Raw genomic sequence first — 17,271 nt, forward strand, 5'->3', positions numbered from 1 at the left:
TATTTAAAAATATTAAAAATTATTTAAAAATATTAAAAATTATTTAAAATATTTAAATATATTAAACATCATTAAAATTATTAAAATTATTAAAATTATAAGCGTAAAATCCTGTGTGTTAAATATATGTTCTGGCCCCCCGCACAATATTGTTAACTCAATGCGGCCCATGAGTCAAAAAGTTTGCCCACCCCTGGTCTAAATACAGCCTGAAAATTTAAAATATAAAATATGGGAGTGAGACAAAAAGTTATTTTGAGGAAGCAATTTACTGCAAACTCGCATTAAATTGAAATATCATCAGCTGATCTAACGCATATCGTTATTAAGGTCACGGGGGTATGCTGGAGCCTATCCCAGCTGACTTGGGGCGAGAGGCGGGGTCCACCCTGGACTGGTGGCCAGCCAATCACAGGGCACATATAGACAAACAACCATTCACACTCACATTCATACCTATGGACAATTTGGAGTGGCCAATTAACCTAGCATGTTTTTGGAATGTGGGAGGAAAACCGGAGTACCCGGAGAAAACCCACGCATACCCGAGTAGAGACTTCAACCCAGGTCTTCCCGATCTTCTGGCATTTAAACATTTAATAGAACCTAAAATAGTAATAGAACGTATTAAAAAGGAGCGAATAATGAGTAGATATTTTTGTTAATGAGATTGAAGTTTGGCTGCACGGTGATTGAGTGGTTAGCGTGCAGACCTCACAGCTAGGAGACCGGGGTTCAATTCCACCCTCTGCCATCTCTGTGTGGAGTTTGCATGGTCTCCCTGTGCATGCGTGGGTTTTTCTCCAGCCTATTTCACTACAATGACAAAAAAATAAACAAAAAAGTGACAAAAAAAAATTAAATTATATTAGGAAAGCAGGAAGTGAACAAATGTAACAGTTAGTGATTGTAAAAGTACCAGATGGAGGGGTAGGATTTAATAAGCTTTGCTTCTTCCTACTCCTTTTGGACATGTGGAACTGGGAACTGATTATGGGATGCATTCAATTGTAATCTGATGCATGTTCAAATGAAATGAAACCATTACCATTACCAATTAACATAGCATGTTTTTATAATGTGGGAGGAAACCGGGGTACAAATAAAAAAAAAATAAACAAAAAAACTTATACTATATTAAGAAAGCAGGAAGTGAACAAATGTAACAGTTACTGATTGTAAAAGTACCAGATGGAGGGGTAGGATTTAATAAGCTTTGCTTCTTCCTACTCCTTTTGGACATGTGGAACTGGGAACTGATTATGTGATGCACTCAATTGGAATCTGATGCATGTTCAAATGAAATAAAACCATGACCATTTTTTAGTATTTTGAAGCTCTATTTAGAACCTCCTCAAGATCCAACCGTGAAAAATGTAAATTCTAGTCTTAACATTTTGATGTGAAGTGTAACGTAATGGACGTCCTCAACGTTTTATCACCATTAGCCAAATAATGACCCAATGTTTTCCATCAATCCTGCTCAAATGTTACGCACTTCAAAGTGTGTAAAGATTCGGTAAAACACACCAAAGTGACCCACAGTTTTGGGGAGCTGTGTGAGAAATTCCAAGTCAAGCCAACTTATGGAGGTTAACAACAGCACCACCGTGTGGTGTAGTTGTCATCAAAGTAACAGCACGGGCAACACCCTTTTGTGTGCAACGCTTCAGGAGTAAAAGAGTGTATTTTCTTTTGACGGTACAGGTGTACCCAATAAAGTGAATTCCTCTCACACTTTTAACGTCACCTGGCAAAAACACTTTGTGGAAATATTTAAAAAAAAAGAAGCTCAAATCTCACGAAATGTAGCGTTCTGGTCAGGTGGCAGGTTGGCAGTCATCAGTGGGGGCGGGGGGGGGGGGTCCCCTGAAGGCGTAAACACGGCAAAAACACTTTCATCAATACACATCTAACATGTCTCAATAGGGGTTACACACACATGAAACAGAGATCCCTCTTTTTACCTAAAAACATCCACCCCACCCAAGCATGCCCCCAACCCCCCCCACACACCCCTTCCTCACACACACACACACACACAGCCCCAACAAGCCGCAATTGAGAATGCAAGACCGGGAGGTGGGGGCCTCTACAGTATAAGTGGACTGACTGATTTCCTACTCAAGTGAACATACAGTAAAAGCAACATTTGTGTGTGTGTGTGTGTGTGTGTGTTACCGACAGGCCCGACATGAAACATCCACGGAGGTGTTATTCCTGGAAAAGGTGTCATCTCAGCGACGACCCTGTTTGGCTCAGAAGGGAGACACAACATATGTTTGCACACGTACGTACGGCACATAAACACACACATAAAAGTTGTGTTATGTAACCTAAGCAGTGCACACACACACACACACACATACATACACGTGCAAAAGGATGAGCATTTCCATCAAACAACACATACACAAGCACGTGGAAGGCGCCCCGACGCAGGAAAAACACCTATACATTCATGTAGTAAAAGTGGGGCGGAAAAGGAAGAAAAACTTTTAATCACCGTCTGATTTCCCTCGGGAATAGTGACGGAATTATTCTTGGAGACACTAGCCAATTTGGCATTTTTTGTCCCTTTGAATAAATCTGCTTACTCTTCAATGAGACCGATGTGTGACCATTTCTTCATCGGGAAGAAAAAAAAAAAAAAAAAAAAAGGAGAATAGAATAATACTCTTCCCTAGCCAATTATTTAGCAAAATTGTCTGCCATGCCAGCATAAATTGCTATCTTTTGCTACTAAAATACATACTTTTAATTGCACTGTCGTTACAAGCTAAAAGTGAGTCCATTATTATTTTTTTTTAACACCCAAGAAAATCTACTTTGTAGTGTATTTTTTTGTAGAAAATCCTACTGAAATGCTGGAGGATGTACATTCTTTAAAAGCAACCCCGCATACATATGGAGATGTTTTTTATATTTAAAAAACAGCTTAGATTTGTGTTATCGTTGACAGTGTATTATTATTATGAATCATTTTTTTTTAAACTATACTTTTACAAATGCAATCATCCCTCATTTATGGCCTTTAATTGGTTCCAGATTTAACTGTGATAAGTGAAGTCACTATTAATAAACGGAACATTTTTATAGTTAGAGCATGGAAAACCCATCCAGGACTTTCTAAATGTAATCTAACACGATTAGAGCCCTGTAGACATGAAGTAACACCCCTATAGTCACGTTTACACTCCTGTTATTCTTTGTTTACACCATTGCTCAAACTAATGCGCAACTAATTCCTGTATTCTAAACTTAAGAAGGGGCTTACAACTAAGTGGGGAAGGAGGAAGCCAAAAAGTTTGAGTCAATTATGCAACTTAGTTATGTCATCCCCCCCCTTCCCAAAGCCAACACCACAGATGGATTACAGTCCTGTGGGAAACACTGATATGTCACCTAATAGAGTGCAGACCCCAGTGAAAAATAAATAAAATAACTATTTAAATGGGGCGGCACGGTGGTCTAGGGGTTAGCGCACAGACCTCACAGCTAGGAGACCAGGGTTCAATCCCACCCTCGGGCATCTCTGTGTGGAGTTTGCATGTTTGCATGGGTACTCCGGTTTCCTCCCACATTCCAATAACATGCTAGGTTAATTGGCGACTCCAAATTGTCCATAGGTATGAATGTGAGTGTGAATGGTTGTTTGTCTATATGTGCCCTGTGATTGGCTGGCGACCAGTCCAGGGTGTCCCTGCCTCTCGCCCGAAGACAGCTGGGATAGACTCCAGCACCCCCGCGACCCTCGTGAGGAAAAGCGGTAGAAAATGAATGTATGAATGAACTAAATGTTGGCAGGCAGCCGCACAGTGGACAAGTGGTTAGCATGTGGTTACATGTCAAGACTGTCTGGAAGATCTGGGTTCGAATCGCTGTTATTGACGTGCGTGCACGGGTGGGTTTTCAGCGGGAACTCGGGATTTCCCCCACATTCCAACGACATGCATGTTAGGTTAATTGGTGACCCCGTTACCGCATAGTCGGCTGGGATAGGCTCCAGCATACAAAAAATAGATTTTGGTAGGCGATTATTATTATGATAGAGTGCACCATTTGTGATTCTGGAGTTTTAGCTTGTGACTAAATGTAAAAAAAATTAACTTCTGTCTAATCCTGCAAACAACAACAACAATCTGGGCAACCTGACATGTTTGTGTTTGATGAGTAAAAGTAAAAAGCACGTCAACACCACTGGATTATATCGCCTCCTTCATAATCTAAATACAAAGATGTGGTTGAATTGTTGCTTAACCGAAAAAAAAAAACAACAAATATGGAGAGTTTCCTGTAAGCAACCCCCCTTGGCCGCCCAGTGTCGCCACGTTCAGCATCCAGAGAACATCAAACATAATAACAGTGTACTGCCAGATGCGTAGTACATGCAAACAAGCCTGAAAAACCAACTCACACGGCATGCATGAAGACCACATGCTGAATGTTTTTTTATCCCGTTATATAGTCTTCTCTTTGTATTTCTTTTCCATAAAAGCGCATCTGTGGTTTTTTTCCATTTGCAGCATACCGACTCCCACCACAAGTCTATTTGTCAGATATTTCTGGAAAACAAGACCCTCAGCTTTGTTCCACATTGGACATTATTACCTCCGATGGCGTGTATCAACAACACTGGCCTCTACAGTGCCAACGAGCTCCATCATTCCAGGTACTGTACATGTGTGTGTGTAGCGATGCTGCTTTAGGAAAAGCCTGTTTGACCACAACCATAAATATTGAAACAAGTTTCCCTTTCTTCAAATCTCAGAGTCAATATTGACATAGCGGGATCAGGCAGGCAGGACTGAAGCATCCCATGCACGCCACACACACACACACATACATTCTATACACTCTCTGTTCACACCAGAGGAAGTCTCAGGACACTTAATTGCAGACTGCTCAGTGTCCAACCCAGCACACACATGGCGAGCAGCACATATGCACATTGACTTGACGATAAGTCTGTTAAGTCAAATCCGAGACTGGGCATGGTGTGAATAGCGCTCTCACACTCATGTAAAAAAAAAAAAAAGAAAGAGAAGAAAAAAAAATGAAGTCGTGGAGTGTTTCTCCCGTGCTCCTCCTGCCAACAGCAACAGCCCGGCGAGCCAGTGAGCAGGAAGAAGGGAGCTTCATTAAAAGTGCAGCAAAGTTACATAACTGACAGTTCTCCACACATACACACGGTACCCGACAAACTCCATCATCCTACCCATCCATCCATCCATCCGTCTTCCCCTCCCATGGCAACATCATCTCACCTTCTCATCAAACATTATAATAACTTCAACAACAAAAAAAAATTGTTTCCATTATAAAGTGAGCAAGAAAAAAAAAAAAAAAACGGGAACGCTTCAGTTTCCGAGCTCGGGGAACATGCCTGCAGGCTGAGCTCCAAACATTAGTATGCCACACACCTTATCAACTTTCACCACCGCTCATGTCAAACTGTCACTGAGCAAAGGAATAGCGCCCTCTAGCAGCTACAAGACAATATGTCACCATCCACACCCATCCAGACTACTGGGAACCAGCCCAAAACCTCCTAAAGCACCTGGTGGATTTAAACACAGGTAGGAAGAGAACAAAACGCATTTATTGCTGCCTTTCTGGATGTGGCCAAACCAAAAACACTCATATTATATAATATCTACTATTATAGGACGCCACACAGACACACACGGTCAAAAGTGTATAGGAGAGAAGTCACAGTGGAAGTGGCTGTGAACCTCCCGTGGGCTGTCATACTCCATTTTTTCACCAGAGGGCACCAGAGGGCTGCCGGGACTGGCGTGTGAGGGGGGCAGCATGGGCGCCACCTTCGTCGCCCCGCTGTCCACCCGGAGGCGGGAAGGCTGGAGGGTGGACACGGGCGGGAGGACGGTCGTGGTGCCTCCCACGTGGGTCAGCGCCTGCGAGGGCAAAGGGTCTGCACGTTGGAAGCACAGGGGCAGAAGGTTGGCAGAAGAAGACGGCGCTTGGAAGTCCCGGCCCGCGGCGGCGGTGAAGCCGGTCGAGGAGTAGGTCGCAGGACGCTGGAGGCACTGGTGCGCCGGGGGCTGGCCGTACACGTTAGCCCACGGGTAGGACTTGTAGGCCGCCATGCCACCTGGATGCAAATGTGCATATCAGACCATGTGACCAAATGAGTCACATGATAGCAAAGGAACATTCAAATGAAATCTGCTGCACGTTGACTTATCTAAAGTACATCCAGTATTATTATACTGTAATAAAGTTACATGTACTCACTGCTGTACTCACTCAGAGAATAAAAGTGTGGTGGCGCAGCCTGACTGATTTCTGTGAATGTCTGGGAGGCAAAACTGAAAATACCACTAAACATCGAGGGAACCCTCAACCGTGCTGGATCTTGCCTCATTGTTGTAGTCGGGGGGGCCACAGTGACTACTCACCGTGCTGGCCGGCGGCCTGAAGCAGAATCTGTCCCCCACTTTGGGAGTGCACATAGGCTTGCCCCCCGGTAGCGTATGCAACCCCGCCTGTCGAGCTCCCTGCGGGGCCGAAAGCAAAGTAGGAGGTGGAGATGGAATCGGGAGGATTGGGGGTGAGGTAAGGGGAGGGGGTGAGGAAGGCGATGCCGGGTAAAGACGTCTGGGCTTGGTGCTGCTGCGGAGCCTGGCTGGGGGGGTAGGTGGTCTGGAGCTGGAAGGACAGAGAGTTGTTCTGCTGGCTCGGCAGGAGGAAGTCCAGCTTGTCCCCAAAGTCAAACCGAGAACTGAAGACAACACAGATGAACGACATGATTGATGGGAACACATACACATTATTTTGCAGTCCTGTTATTTTTATTTCAATAAATAAAATACAAATGTTTCAGATTTTTTAAAAATTGTGTTGAAATACTTTGTTGTATTTACTATTATATTCATATTAATCTAATTTACTTTGTATTTATTATACATATATACTGCAGTGTTTGGTGGCCCGCCACAAATTAATTTGCACTGTCACAAAGACATTTGATCTGATGTACTCCTTCCTGATCCTATCCATCCTGGTCACTCCCAATGAGAACCTCAGCATCCTCATCTCTGCTACCTCCACTTCTGATTCCTGTCTTTTTCTCATTGGCACCGTCTCTAGACTAAACAACAATAAATATGATATATAAATATGATAAATAAAATCATAATATTACAAAACAAAAAGATTATTTTAAAGCTGAAATATTTGGAAGAGCACACACTTAAGCGCGTCTTCTTTGCAACAGAAATATTTTTTTTACGTTTTTTTACTCACTTTTTGCAAATGTGTTGTGGTCAATTATGCAAATTCAAGCATTCCATCTTTACGATTCCACCTCCCCACCCCCTGTAACCCACCATCACCACGAATAGATCACAGTCCTGTGGGGAACACTGGACTAGGAGGAACACCTGTGGGTATGATGCTGTGCTATCATGTCAATGTATATTTCAACTGCTAAAACATTGTGTGCTAAATCACATTAAACGGAGCAGGTGTACCTAATGAAGCGGCCAGCTTAATAATGACATGAGCATATTAGCATGTGACATAGTTGTCTAATGCGGTGCTCTGCATTGCGCTGACCTGCCGTCCGTCTGCACAGGGTGGCAGTCGCGGTGGGCCAAGGAGGTTCCACCCTTCACGACATCCACAAAGAGAGGTGGGGTGGGTGCCGGCGTGTTGAGGATGGAGCCGTAGGTGGTGGCGGCGGCGACGGCGGCGAGGAGGGGGAGGCTGGCTCTCCTCAGTGGGGGAGGGCTGTACATGGGGCGGGGGTGGAACTCAGGCTGGTGATGGCCCCCGTCTCTGGCTCTGGGCTGACCTTGGAGATAAAAAGGCAGAGATTAAACATGGAGATTGAAGACATGCGCCCCCCCCCCTACACAGCCTGCACCACTATCATGACGCCACGTGCACCAAGATGGGCTTCGTCACTAAACACAGAAACTAATTAGACCTTTTTTTGCGCTTTATGGGAAAATTGCTATCTGATACTGCATTGGAGCTTAAGTATATTTTATAAAAACAGACACTAAGTACACACAATTTGACATCTGGGAAATATAGGAAACTACTACTCCAAAAGTAATAGCAGTATAATAATAATAATAATAATACATTTTATTTGTATAGCGCTTTTCAAGATACTCAAAGACACTTTACAAAAGAATGAAGTTGAATAGAGCAAGTAAACAGAATAAAAGACACACCAAAATACAACATTGATTGGTTAGTACACAGTTAAAAAAAGCGGGGCGGGGCACAGCAGTCGGATATAGAAGGTTAGACATTAAAAACAGATTTAAAGAGGTGGGTTTTGAGTTGTTTTTTGAAGGTCAGGGCAAACACGGAGTGAGTGGGGCAAAGAGTTCCAGAGAGTGGGGGCACAGCGATGGAGAAGGCTCTGTCTCCCCAGGTTCGGAGCTTGGTCTTACAGGGGAGTGCCAGGAGGTTTGAGTCTGAGGAGCGAAGGGGACGCGGGGGATTATGTGGATGGAGGAGGTCTGTGAGATATGGGGGGGGTCAGATCGTGGAGGGCTTTGTAGGTGATGAGAGGAATTTTGCAGTGAATGCGTTGGGGGACGGGAAGCCAGTGGAGGTTTTGGAGGACAGGGGTAATGTGTTGACGGGAGCGGGTGGAGGTGAGGAGGCGGGCAGCGGAGTTCTGAATATATTGTAGTTTGTTGAGGGTTTTGGACGGTGTACCGTAGAGAATGCTGTTGCAGTAGTCCATTCTGGAGGTGATGAATGCATGGATCAGGGATTCAGCGGCAGAGAATGGAAGTGATGGACGGAGTCGGGCTATGTTCTTAAGATGAAAGAATGCAGTCCGGGTTAACTGTTTGATGTGGGGTTCAAATGAAAGGGTGGGGTCTAGGAGGATACCAAGGTTGCGGATGAGCGGGGATGGAGTGAGGGTGGCGCTGTCAAATTGAAGATGGAAATTATGGGTGGGCGCTGTGGTATGTCAAAATATTATTAGAATCAAACACTATAATATACTGCCACTTGTAGGGCACATGTAATTAGTAATTAGTGCACATGTCCACTAAATAGTCCAAACTCTAAGTCCAAACAGAAGGTCAGAACAGAACCTGGGCTGCTGATGGTGGCCAGCAGGGTGCTGTATGAGGGCACGGTGTGCGTGGACAGGGTGGGGAAGGCCGGCGCTGCAGGCTCCGCCGGCGGCCTCTTGGCACCAAAGTGAGTGGAGAAGGCGGGCTCTACCTTGCTGGAAAGCCTGTCGTCAGAAATGAAATCCTGTTGATTCCGTGCTCAGTCAGGAGAACAACAATCCGGAATGGACTCACCCGTTGGCTGCCATGTTAGGCAACATGGGCTGCATGTGAGAGCGGGCGGGGAACTCAGGCTGGTGATGGCCCCCGTCTCTGGCTCTGGGCTGACCTTGGAGATAAAAAGGCAGAGATTAAACATGGAGATTGAAGACATGCCCCCCCCCCCCTACACAGCCTGCACCACTATCATGACGCCACGTGCACCAAGATGGGCTTCGTCACTAAACACAGAAACTAATTAGACCTTTTTTTGCGCTTTATGGGAAAACTGCTATCTGATACTGCATTGGAGCTTAAGTATATTTTATAAAAACAGACAAGATATGACACTAAGTACACATAATTTGACATCTGGGAAATATAGGAAACTACTACTCCAAAAGTAATAGCAGTATGTCAAAATATTATTAGAATCAAACACTATAATATACTGCCACTTGTAGGGCACATGTAATTAGTAATCAGTGCACATGTCCACTAAATAGTCCAAACTCTAAGTCAGGGGTGGGCAAACTACGGCCCGGGGGCCACATCCGGCCCGCCAAGTGTTTGAATATGGCCCGCCTGTTCTTTCCAAAGTATTTCATTTAAAGTCAACATACAACCTGGCATCATGGCTTGATCAATTTCGTTATTTGATGTGGTCTGTTGTTTACAAATGCTCCTGAAAAAATGGACACAAGCACATAATAATAATAATAATAATAATAATAAACCAGTCCAGGGTGTACCCCGCCTCTCGCCCGAAGACAGCTGGGATAGGCTCCAGCACCCCTGTGACCCTTGTGAGGATAAGCGGTAGAAAATGAATGAATGAATATTAGTACATGTTTGTATATTTCTCAGTTATATCTTTTCAATCGACTCTAAATTGTCCATAGGTATGAATGTGAGTGTGAATGGTTGTTTGTCTACATGTGCCCTGTGATTGGCTGGCCACCAGTCCAGGGTGTACCCCGCCTCTCGCCCGAAGACAGCTGGGATAGGCTCCAGCACCCCCGCGACCCTCGTTAGGAAAAAGCGGTAGAAAATGAATGAATGAATATCTTTTCAATGTTAGGTTGCTGTGTGATGAGTTTAGTGTTATTTGTAAGATGACAACGTGAGTCAGAGTGTTATATATAATGACCTAGATAGGTAGAAAATGAATGAATAATAATAATAATAATTTTAATTTATAACGCACTTTACATCAAATAAATTATCTAAAAGTGCACATATAGCAGATTGCATGACACTTTTACGGGTAAATTATGTGTAAAAATATACGTGTACAAATGGACTGTTACGTGTAAAATACTATATAGTCCGGCCCCCCCATCAATTTTGTTAAATCAATGCGGCCCGCGAGTCAAAAAGTTTGCCCACCCCTGCTCTAAGTCCAAACAGAAGGCCAGAACAGAACCTGGGCTGCTGATGGTGGCCAGCAGGGTGCTGTATGAGGGCACGATGTGCGTGGACAGGGTGGGGAAGGCCGGCGCTGCAGGCTCCGCCGGCGGCCTCTTGGCACCAAAGTGAGTGGAGAAGGCGGGCTCTACCTTGCTGGAAAGCCTGTCGTCAGAAATGAAATCCTGTTGATTCCGTGCTCCGTCAGGAGAACAACAATCCGGAATGGACTCACCCGTTGGCTGCCATGTTAGGCAACACGGGCTGCACGTGAGGGCGGGCGGGGCTCCACCCAACCCTGCTCTGCTGTGGCTCGACTTTGCCCGCCACCAAGCGCTCCACTTTCCTCCACTTGGCCCTGCGGTTCTGAAACCAGACCTGCAGCACACACGGTAGCGCATCACGACTGAGAGGTTAACGGCACGGATGAGAGCTTCAAGGAAGGAAATGATGGCCCGTGACGACGCATACGGGAGAGGTGAAATGAGGAGGAGAGGCGGTCTCACCATAATCCTCTGAGGCGTGACGCCGACTGACGCAGCGATGACTTTCCTCTTCTCCGCGTCGGGATAGTGGTCCTCCTGGAACAAGGCCTCCAAGTGCTCCAGCTGGTCTGCAGACACACCATGGACTTCACTTTGAAGCTTTTTATTGTAAAACCAAGCAGTACATATTTCACTTCTTTGATATTTGGTTTGGTGGAGGAGTGGTTAGTGCGCAGGCCTCACAGCTAGGAGTTCAATTCCACCCTCGGCCATAAGTATGAATGTGAGTGTGAATGGTTGTTTGTCTATTCGTATGTGACCTGTGATTGGCTGGCCACCAATCCAGGGTGTACCCCGCCTCTCGCCCGAAGACAGCTGGGATAGGCTCCAGCAGCCCCCACGACTCTTGTGAGGAAAAGCGGCAGAAAATGAATGAATAATATTTGGTTTGGTGGAGGAGTGGTTAGTGCGCAGGCCTCACAGCTAGGAGTTCAATTCCACCCTCGGCCATGAAGTATGAATGTGAGTGTGAATGGTTGTTTGTCTATTCGTATGTGCCCTGTGATTGACTGGAGGTCATCCTCTAGGGTGTACCCCGCCTCTCGTCGGAAGACAGCTGGGATAGGCTCCAGCAGCCCCCACGACTCTCGTGAGGAAAAGTGGTAGAAAATGAATGAATGAATGACTAATATTTGGTTTGGTGGAGGAGTGGTTAGTGCGGAGGCCTCACAGCTAGGAGTTCAATTCCACCCTCGGCCATGAAGTATGAATGTGAGTGTGAATGGTTGTTTGTCTATATGTGACCTGTGATTGGCTGGCCACCAGTCCAGGGTGGACCCCGCCTCTTGCCCGAAGACAGCTGGGATAGGCTCCAGCATCCCCCGCGACTCTTGTGGGGAAAAGCGGTAGAAAATGAATGAATGAATGAATAATATTTGGTTTGGTGGGGGAGTGGTTAGTGCGCAGGCCTCACAGCTAGGAGTTCAATTCCACCCTCGGCCATGAAGTATGAATGTGAGTGTGAATGGTTGTTTGTCTATATGTGCCCTGTGATTGGCTGGCCACCAGTCCAGGGTGGACCCCGCCTCTTGCCCGAAGACAGCTGGGATAGGCTCCAGCCGCCCCCGAGACTCTCATGAGGAAAAGCGGTAGAAAATGAATGAATGAATGAATAATATTTGGTTTGGTGGAGGAGTGGTTAGTGCGCAGGCCTCACAGCTAGGAGTTCAATTCCACCCTCGCCCATAGGTATGAATGTGAGTGTGAATGGTTGTTTGTCTATTCGTATGTGCCCTGTGATTGACTGGAGGTCATCTTCTAGGGTGGACCCCGCCTCTCGCCTGAAGACAGCTGGGATAGGCTCCAGCATCCCCCGCGATTCTCGTGGGGAAAAGCAGTAGAAAACGAATGAATGAATGAATTATATTTGGTTTGGTGGAGGAGTGGTTAGTGCGCAGGCCTCACAGCTAGGAGTTCAATTCCACCCTCGGCCATGAGGTATGAATGTGAGTGTGAATGGTTGTTTGTCTATATGTGCCCTGTGATTGGCTGGCCACCAGTCCAGGGTGTACCCCGCCTCTCGCCCGAAGACAGCTGGGATAGGCTCCAGCACCCCCCGTGACCCTCGTGAGGATAAGCGGTAGAAAATGAATGAATAATATTTGGTTTGGTGGAGGAGTGGTTAGTGCGCAGGCCTCACAGCTAGGAGTTCAATTCCACCCTCGGCCATGAGGTATGAATGTGAGTGTGAATGGTTGTTTGTCTATATGTGCCCTGTGATTGGCTGGCCACCAGTCCAGGGTGTACCCCGCCTCTCGCCCGAAGACAGCTGGGATAGGCTCCAGCACCCCCCGTGACCCTCGTGAGGATAAGCGGTAGAAAATGAATGAATAATATTTGGTTTGGTGGAGGAGTGGTTAGTGCGCAGGCCTCACAGCTAGGAGTTCAATTCCACCCTCGGCCATAGGTATGAATGTGAGTGTGAATGGTTGTTTGTCTATTCGTATGTGACCTGTGATTGGCTGGCCACCAGTCCAGGGTGGACCCCGCCTCTTGCCCGAAGACAGCTGGGATAGGCTCCAGCACCCGTCGTGCGGTAGAAAGCGGTAGAAAATGAATGAATGAATAATATTTGGTAGTTGTGGAATATACCAAACTATGTCTCATGGGTATGATCATTTATTCAAAATTGTAGATCATCGTTAATGACGCATGAACTGAAGTTCCGTTTAACGGCGGCAATTTTTCGGCCCCCACCGTAGTTTGATTGGCGCACGGTAACTCTGTAGCCACAAGCTGGTAAAGTTAGCTCTTGTAGCAAGTTGCGGAACCTACACCGCAATGGCAAAAGAACACTATTCTGATGGAAACACGTCACATGACTCACCGGTGTTGTAGAGTGTCCGTGTCTTCTTCTTGGGCGCCGGTGGCAGGAGGCCGGTGTCCACGCTCTCCAGTCCGGCCATCACAGGGAAGCTGAGGACGCGGCCTCGACCCCGGGCGCTGTAGCGGATGGAGCGGCGGGTGGTGACCTGGGTGATCTCCATCTGGTGCCATCACGTATAAACATCGATTAAATGTTAAATGTTAAATTCTGCTCCTGGTACTAATTCTAGCACTGTGATAAAGACAGATAATAAAGTCACCTCCAGTGGTTCCAGGCCCGGCTGAGACACAGTGTGTGTTAAGAAGGGACTGGGGGGCCTCTTGGTCCCGTGTTGAGAGGGCGGTGCGGGTTGTATGGGGACAGGGTTCTGTGAAGAGTACAGCATTGGGACCTGAGGGGGGCAGTACAGACCCGAGCCGCCGCAGCCCAGGTAGAGGGGCTCGGCGAGGTCACAGGTGCTCATGAGTCTAGCGGGTGGCTCCATCAGAGCCGAGCTCTCCTCCGAGCTCATCCTCATCAATTTCTGTTTTTTCTCCTCCTCATCTTCTTCAGTGGCGTCCTTACGGAGCTTCCTGTTCCTCATTTGCTCACTTGGCTTCTTTCCTCGGTTCCTTCTGCTCTTCTTCGGCTCGGTTTTCTCCTCAGGGCTCCCTTCTTCTTGACCCTCTGGTTTACTGCACACCGGCACTGTTTTGTCAGCCATCTTGGCATCCTCCACCTGACTACCTTTAGGCCTCTCATCATCCTGCGGTGCTTTTTGCTCCTCGTCTTCCTTCTCTCTATGCGCCACATCCTCTTCTCCTTTCTCACTCCTCCTCTCTTGTGTGTCTTCCGTTTCCAGGTCCTCCAGCTCCTCACAAAGTAGGCTCGGACAGCCTGGAAAAACAAACAAAGCGGGAAAATTCTCCAGTTTGGTCTTGTCACAATGCTCATGTTATTGTACTCCCTCACTCCCAGTGCAACAAAAAATTACATTTGCCACTTATAGTATACACAGACTATGCAGGTATCAAAATACCTAAGTATGAAAACACTCACACATGAAAACAATACGATTTTATACTCATTTATAACCCATAGGGTATGCTGGGTAGCGTCCCATAGGTGAAGCATGTATGTGGGCTTCCTTGTAGACTTCATCCTTAGCACTACTAGTATTATGCACTACTTTAAGTCATTTCATGAACTTTCTGGTTGAATTACTTCTTTCATGTCTGACTTGGTGACGCTATGGCACAATTATGAGTACTCATATGCTTTTTGTCAACATTTTAAGGAATTTTACAACCTCTCTACTTAGCTATTTAATGTCCCACTGATGATAATAATAATAATGTTCCATGTATTTATCGACTTTTTGCACAAAAACTGAATAAAGTGAAGGGTCTTCAGTCGAGACAAACATGATAAAGAATAGCTAAAACTGAACTAATTACAGCAAGGTGACTTTAATGAACTAATTAGTGTCCCAGGTGTGCTGCTTGTTAATTAGCTAGCTGCGGCTAAAGCTAGCCAACATGTCCTCCAAACACAAGGTCAGCGGAGTTAATAAGAGTTTTTGGCTTCTTAAAAGGTCTCATTGGGGTTGTTCAGCCGCCAGGCCTCCACAGGGAAAGGATTATAAACTTTGAAAAAGTGGTTTCAGAGTGTAAAGAAAATGACGTACAGGCAGGCAGGAAGTTAGCTAGCCAATGGGCGTAAGACGCTGATAAACAACAATTAACTCCAAGGAGCCTTACCGAAATCGTGTTGTTCGTCCATGAGGTCGCCAATAAATCAATAAATGTACGAGCAAAGCCTCGCTTGTCCATCCAGCGAGGCTTTGCTCGTCAAAGCAGGAGATGGTAATGATTGATTGATTGATGAGTTCGGCCTGCTGCGTCGGAGACAGAGGCAGCCAATCAGGGAGCAGAACAAGCCCAAGTCATTAATCGCAATGCTGCCAAATTTGGTCATTGTGTTTTTTTCTTGTATTCTACCGGAAACTGTATTGATTAAACGTGTGACACATTGTATCTTAAAAGTCGTAATAAAAAGCACACAATATCACGCCAGACTGTGTAGAATGTTAAACTAATGCAAAAAATATTAAATGTGTCATTTTACTTTGTCTTGATTTCAACATTGGCGTTAATGGTTACACAAATAGTATCTAGAATGTTAAACCAATGCAGAAAAATGCAATGTAATGCGTCATTTTGCATTGGTTTGATTGCTACATTACCGCTAATTGTTACACAAACACGATAATGAGCCTATAAAACACATTTCATGTCACACTGATTTCTTAATGAGGTGTTAGGGTGCAGCAGGTCCACTCTCGGCCACCAGATGGCGCACTCAGGGAGCTGAACGGGGGCTTACACACAACACAACACCCCCCGCCCCCCGGCTTCCTGTTTGTGCTTGGCATCGGCGCACCTTTTGGCCTCCGTGGCTGAGTTCGTTCTTCGTCGAGAAGAAGCTGTCTTTCCCACACCCACGCTGACACTTTATCTAATCATTTTCCTAAATACATTTTAATGTGATGACTCAAGAACGTGTTGCTGCGTCTCACTGGCGGCGCCCACCATTTTTGACAAGTGGAAACATGCTGCAAAGAAAGGAAGCCGCCAGAAGGGCCGGATGTAAAGCCCAAATTAACAGTATTCTGTCACGTGACGGCATTTATGCTGCTATAAATGATTGTTATCTTGTAAACATGGCTGGAAATGAACTCGGATTGGTAATATTGACAAAAAAAAAGGCATTAGACTTTTTTTCCCAGAAGCTACTCGGGTCCCATTATGATGTAAAATCAACAGGGTTCTTGCTTCAGCATCAAAATAATAATTACTTTCTTTTGTTGCATGTTTTGCCAGTCAAAAATGAAGTCCAGCCAAAATTTATGATGAATATGTTTCTCATATTACGACTTGAAAAGAATAAAGTATCTAAAAGGATATTTTGCCTCATCATATTGAGAGTTTATTCTTGTAAAATTACAGCTGTTTTTTTTTTTTTTCAATTTCTGATATTTTTTTGGTTGTTTTGATGACGATTTCAAAATTTTTTCTTGTAAATTTTCATCTCATTATACAGCATTTTACAACTTTTACATAATGTAATAAATACAAGCAAGTTTTCTAAAAATATTTAGAATTAAAAAAATAACATTTTTCATAACTTTCATTCAACCCCGCCTCTCGCCCGAAGACAGCTGGGATAGGCTCCAGCACCCCCCTTTGCGACCCTCGTGAGGAAAAGTGGTAGAAAATGAATGAATGAAAGGAATTATCGATGATTTCAACTTTTTTCTTGTAAATTTTCTTCTCATTATATGACATTTTACAACTTTTATATAACTTTTTCAACAAGCTAATTTTCTAAAAATATTTAGAATTAAAAAATAAAATTTTTCATAACCTTCATTCAACCCTGCCTCTCGCCTGAAGAAAGCTGGGATAGGCTCCAGCACCCTTTGCGACCCTCGTGAGGAAAAGTGGTAGAAAATGAATGAATGAAAGGATTTATCGATGATTTCAACATTTTTCTTGTAAATTTTCTTCTCATTATATGACATTTTACAACTTTTATATAACTTTTTCTAGCTAAGCTAATTTTCTAAAATATTTAGAATTAAAAAATAACATTTTTCATAACTTTCATTCAACCCCGCCTCTTGCCCGAAGACAGCTGGGATAGGCTCCAGCGCCCCCCTTTGCGACCCTCGTGAGGAAAA

The 17,271-nt window shown here is 45.0% G+C and overlaps 1 protein-coding gene across 1 annotated transcript; it reads right to left on the reverse strand.

The window, feature by feature from the left end:
* Positions 1-5,580: 5,580 nt before the first annotated feature.
* LOC131101782 (uncharacterized) lies at positions 5,581-15,415 on the reverse strand. The gene is made up of 11 exons (XM_058047134.1): positions 15,290-15,415; positions 13,810-14,426; positions 13,551-13,710; positions 11,186-11,292; positions 10,915-11,057; positions 10,699-10,844; positions 9,309-9,402; positions 9,093-9,238; positions 7,582-7,819; positions 6,423-6,745; positions 5,581-6,115 (listed from the first exon to the last, which is right to left on the reverse strand). The coding sequence occupies exons 1-11, from the start codon at positions 15,309-15,311 to the stop codon at positions 5,691-5,693; spliced, it is 2,421 nt and encodes an 806-aa protein (XP_057903117.1). The 5' UTR covers positions 15,312-15,415; the 3' UTR covers positions 5,581-5,690.
* Positions 15,416-17,271: the final 1,856 nt, after the last annotated feature.

Source organism: Doryrhamphus excisus, chromosome 14 (assembly GCF_030265055.1).
Source record: "Doryrhamphus excisus isolate RoL2022-K1 chromosome 14, RoL_Dexc_1.0, whole genome shotgun sequence".
Taxonomy (NCBI): domain Eukaryota; kingdom Metazoa; phylum Chordata; class Actinopteri; order Syngnathiformes; family Syngnathidae; genus Doryrhamphus; species Doryrhamphus excisus.

Bases quoted from the DNA above. Each gene is read 5' to 3' on its own strand.
- LOC131101782 (XM_058047134.1), bottom strand. From the start codon at position 15,311: ATGGACGAACAACACGATTTCG. The intron at 14,427-15,289 runs GTAAGGCTCCTT...TTGTTTTTCCAG, and splicing joins GGACGAACAACACGATTTCG to GCTGTCCGAGCCTACTTTGT. The intron at 7,820-9,092 runs GTTCTGTTCTGA...TTTATCTCCAAG, and splicing joins GGCCACCATCAGCAGCCCAG to GTCAGCCCAGAGCCAGAGAC.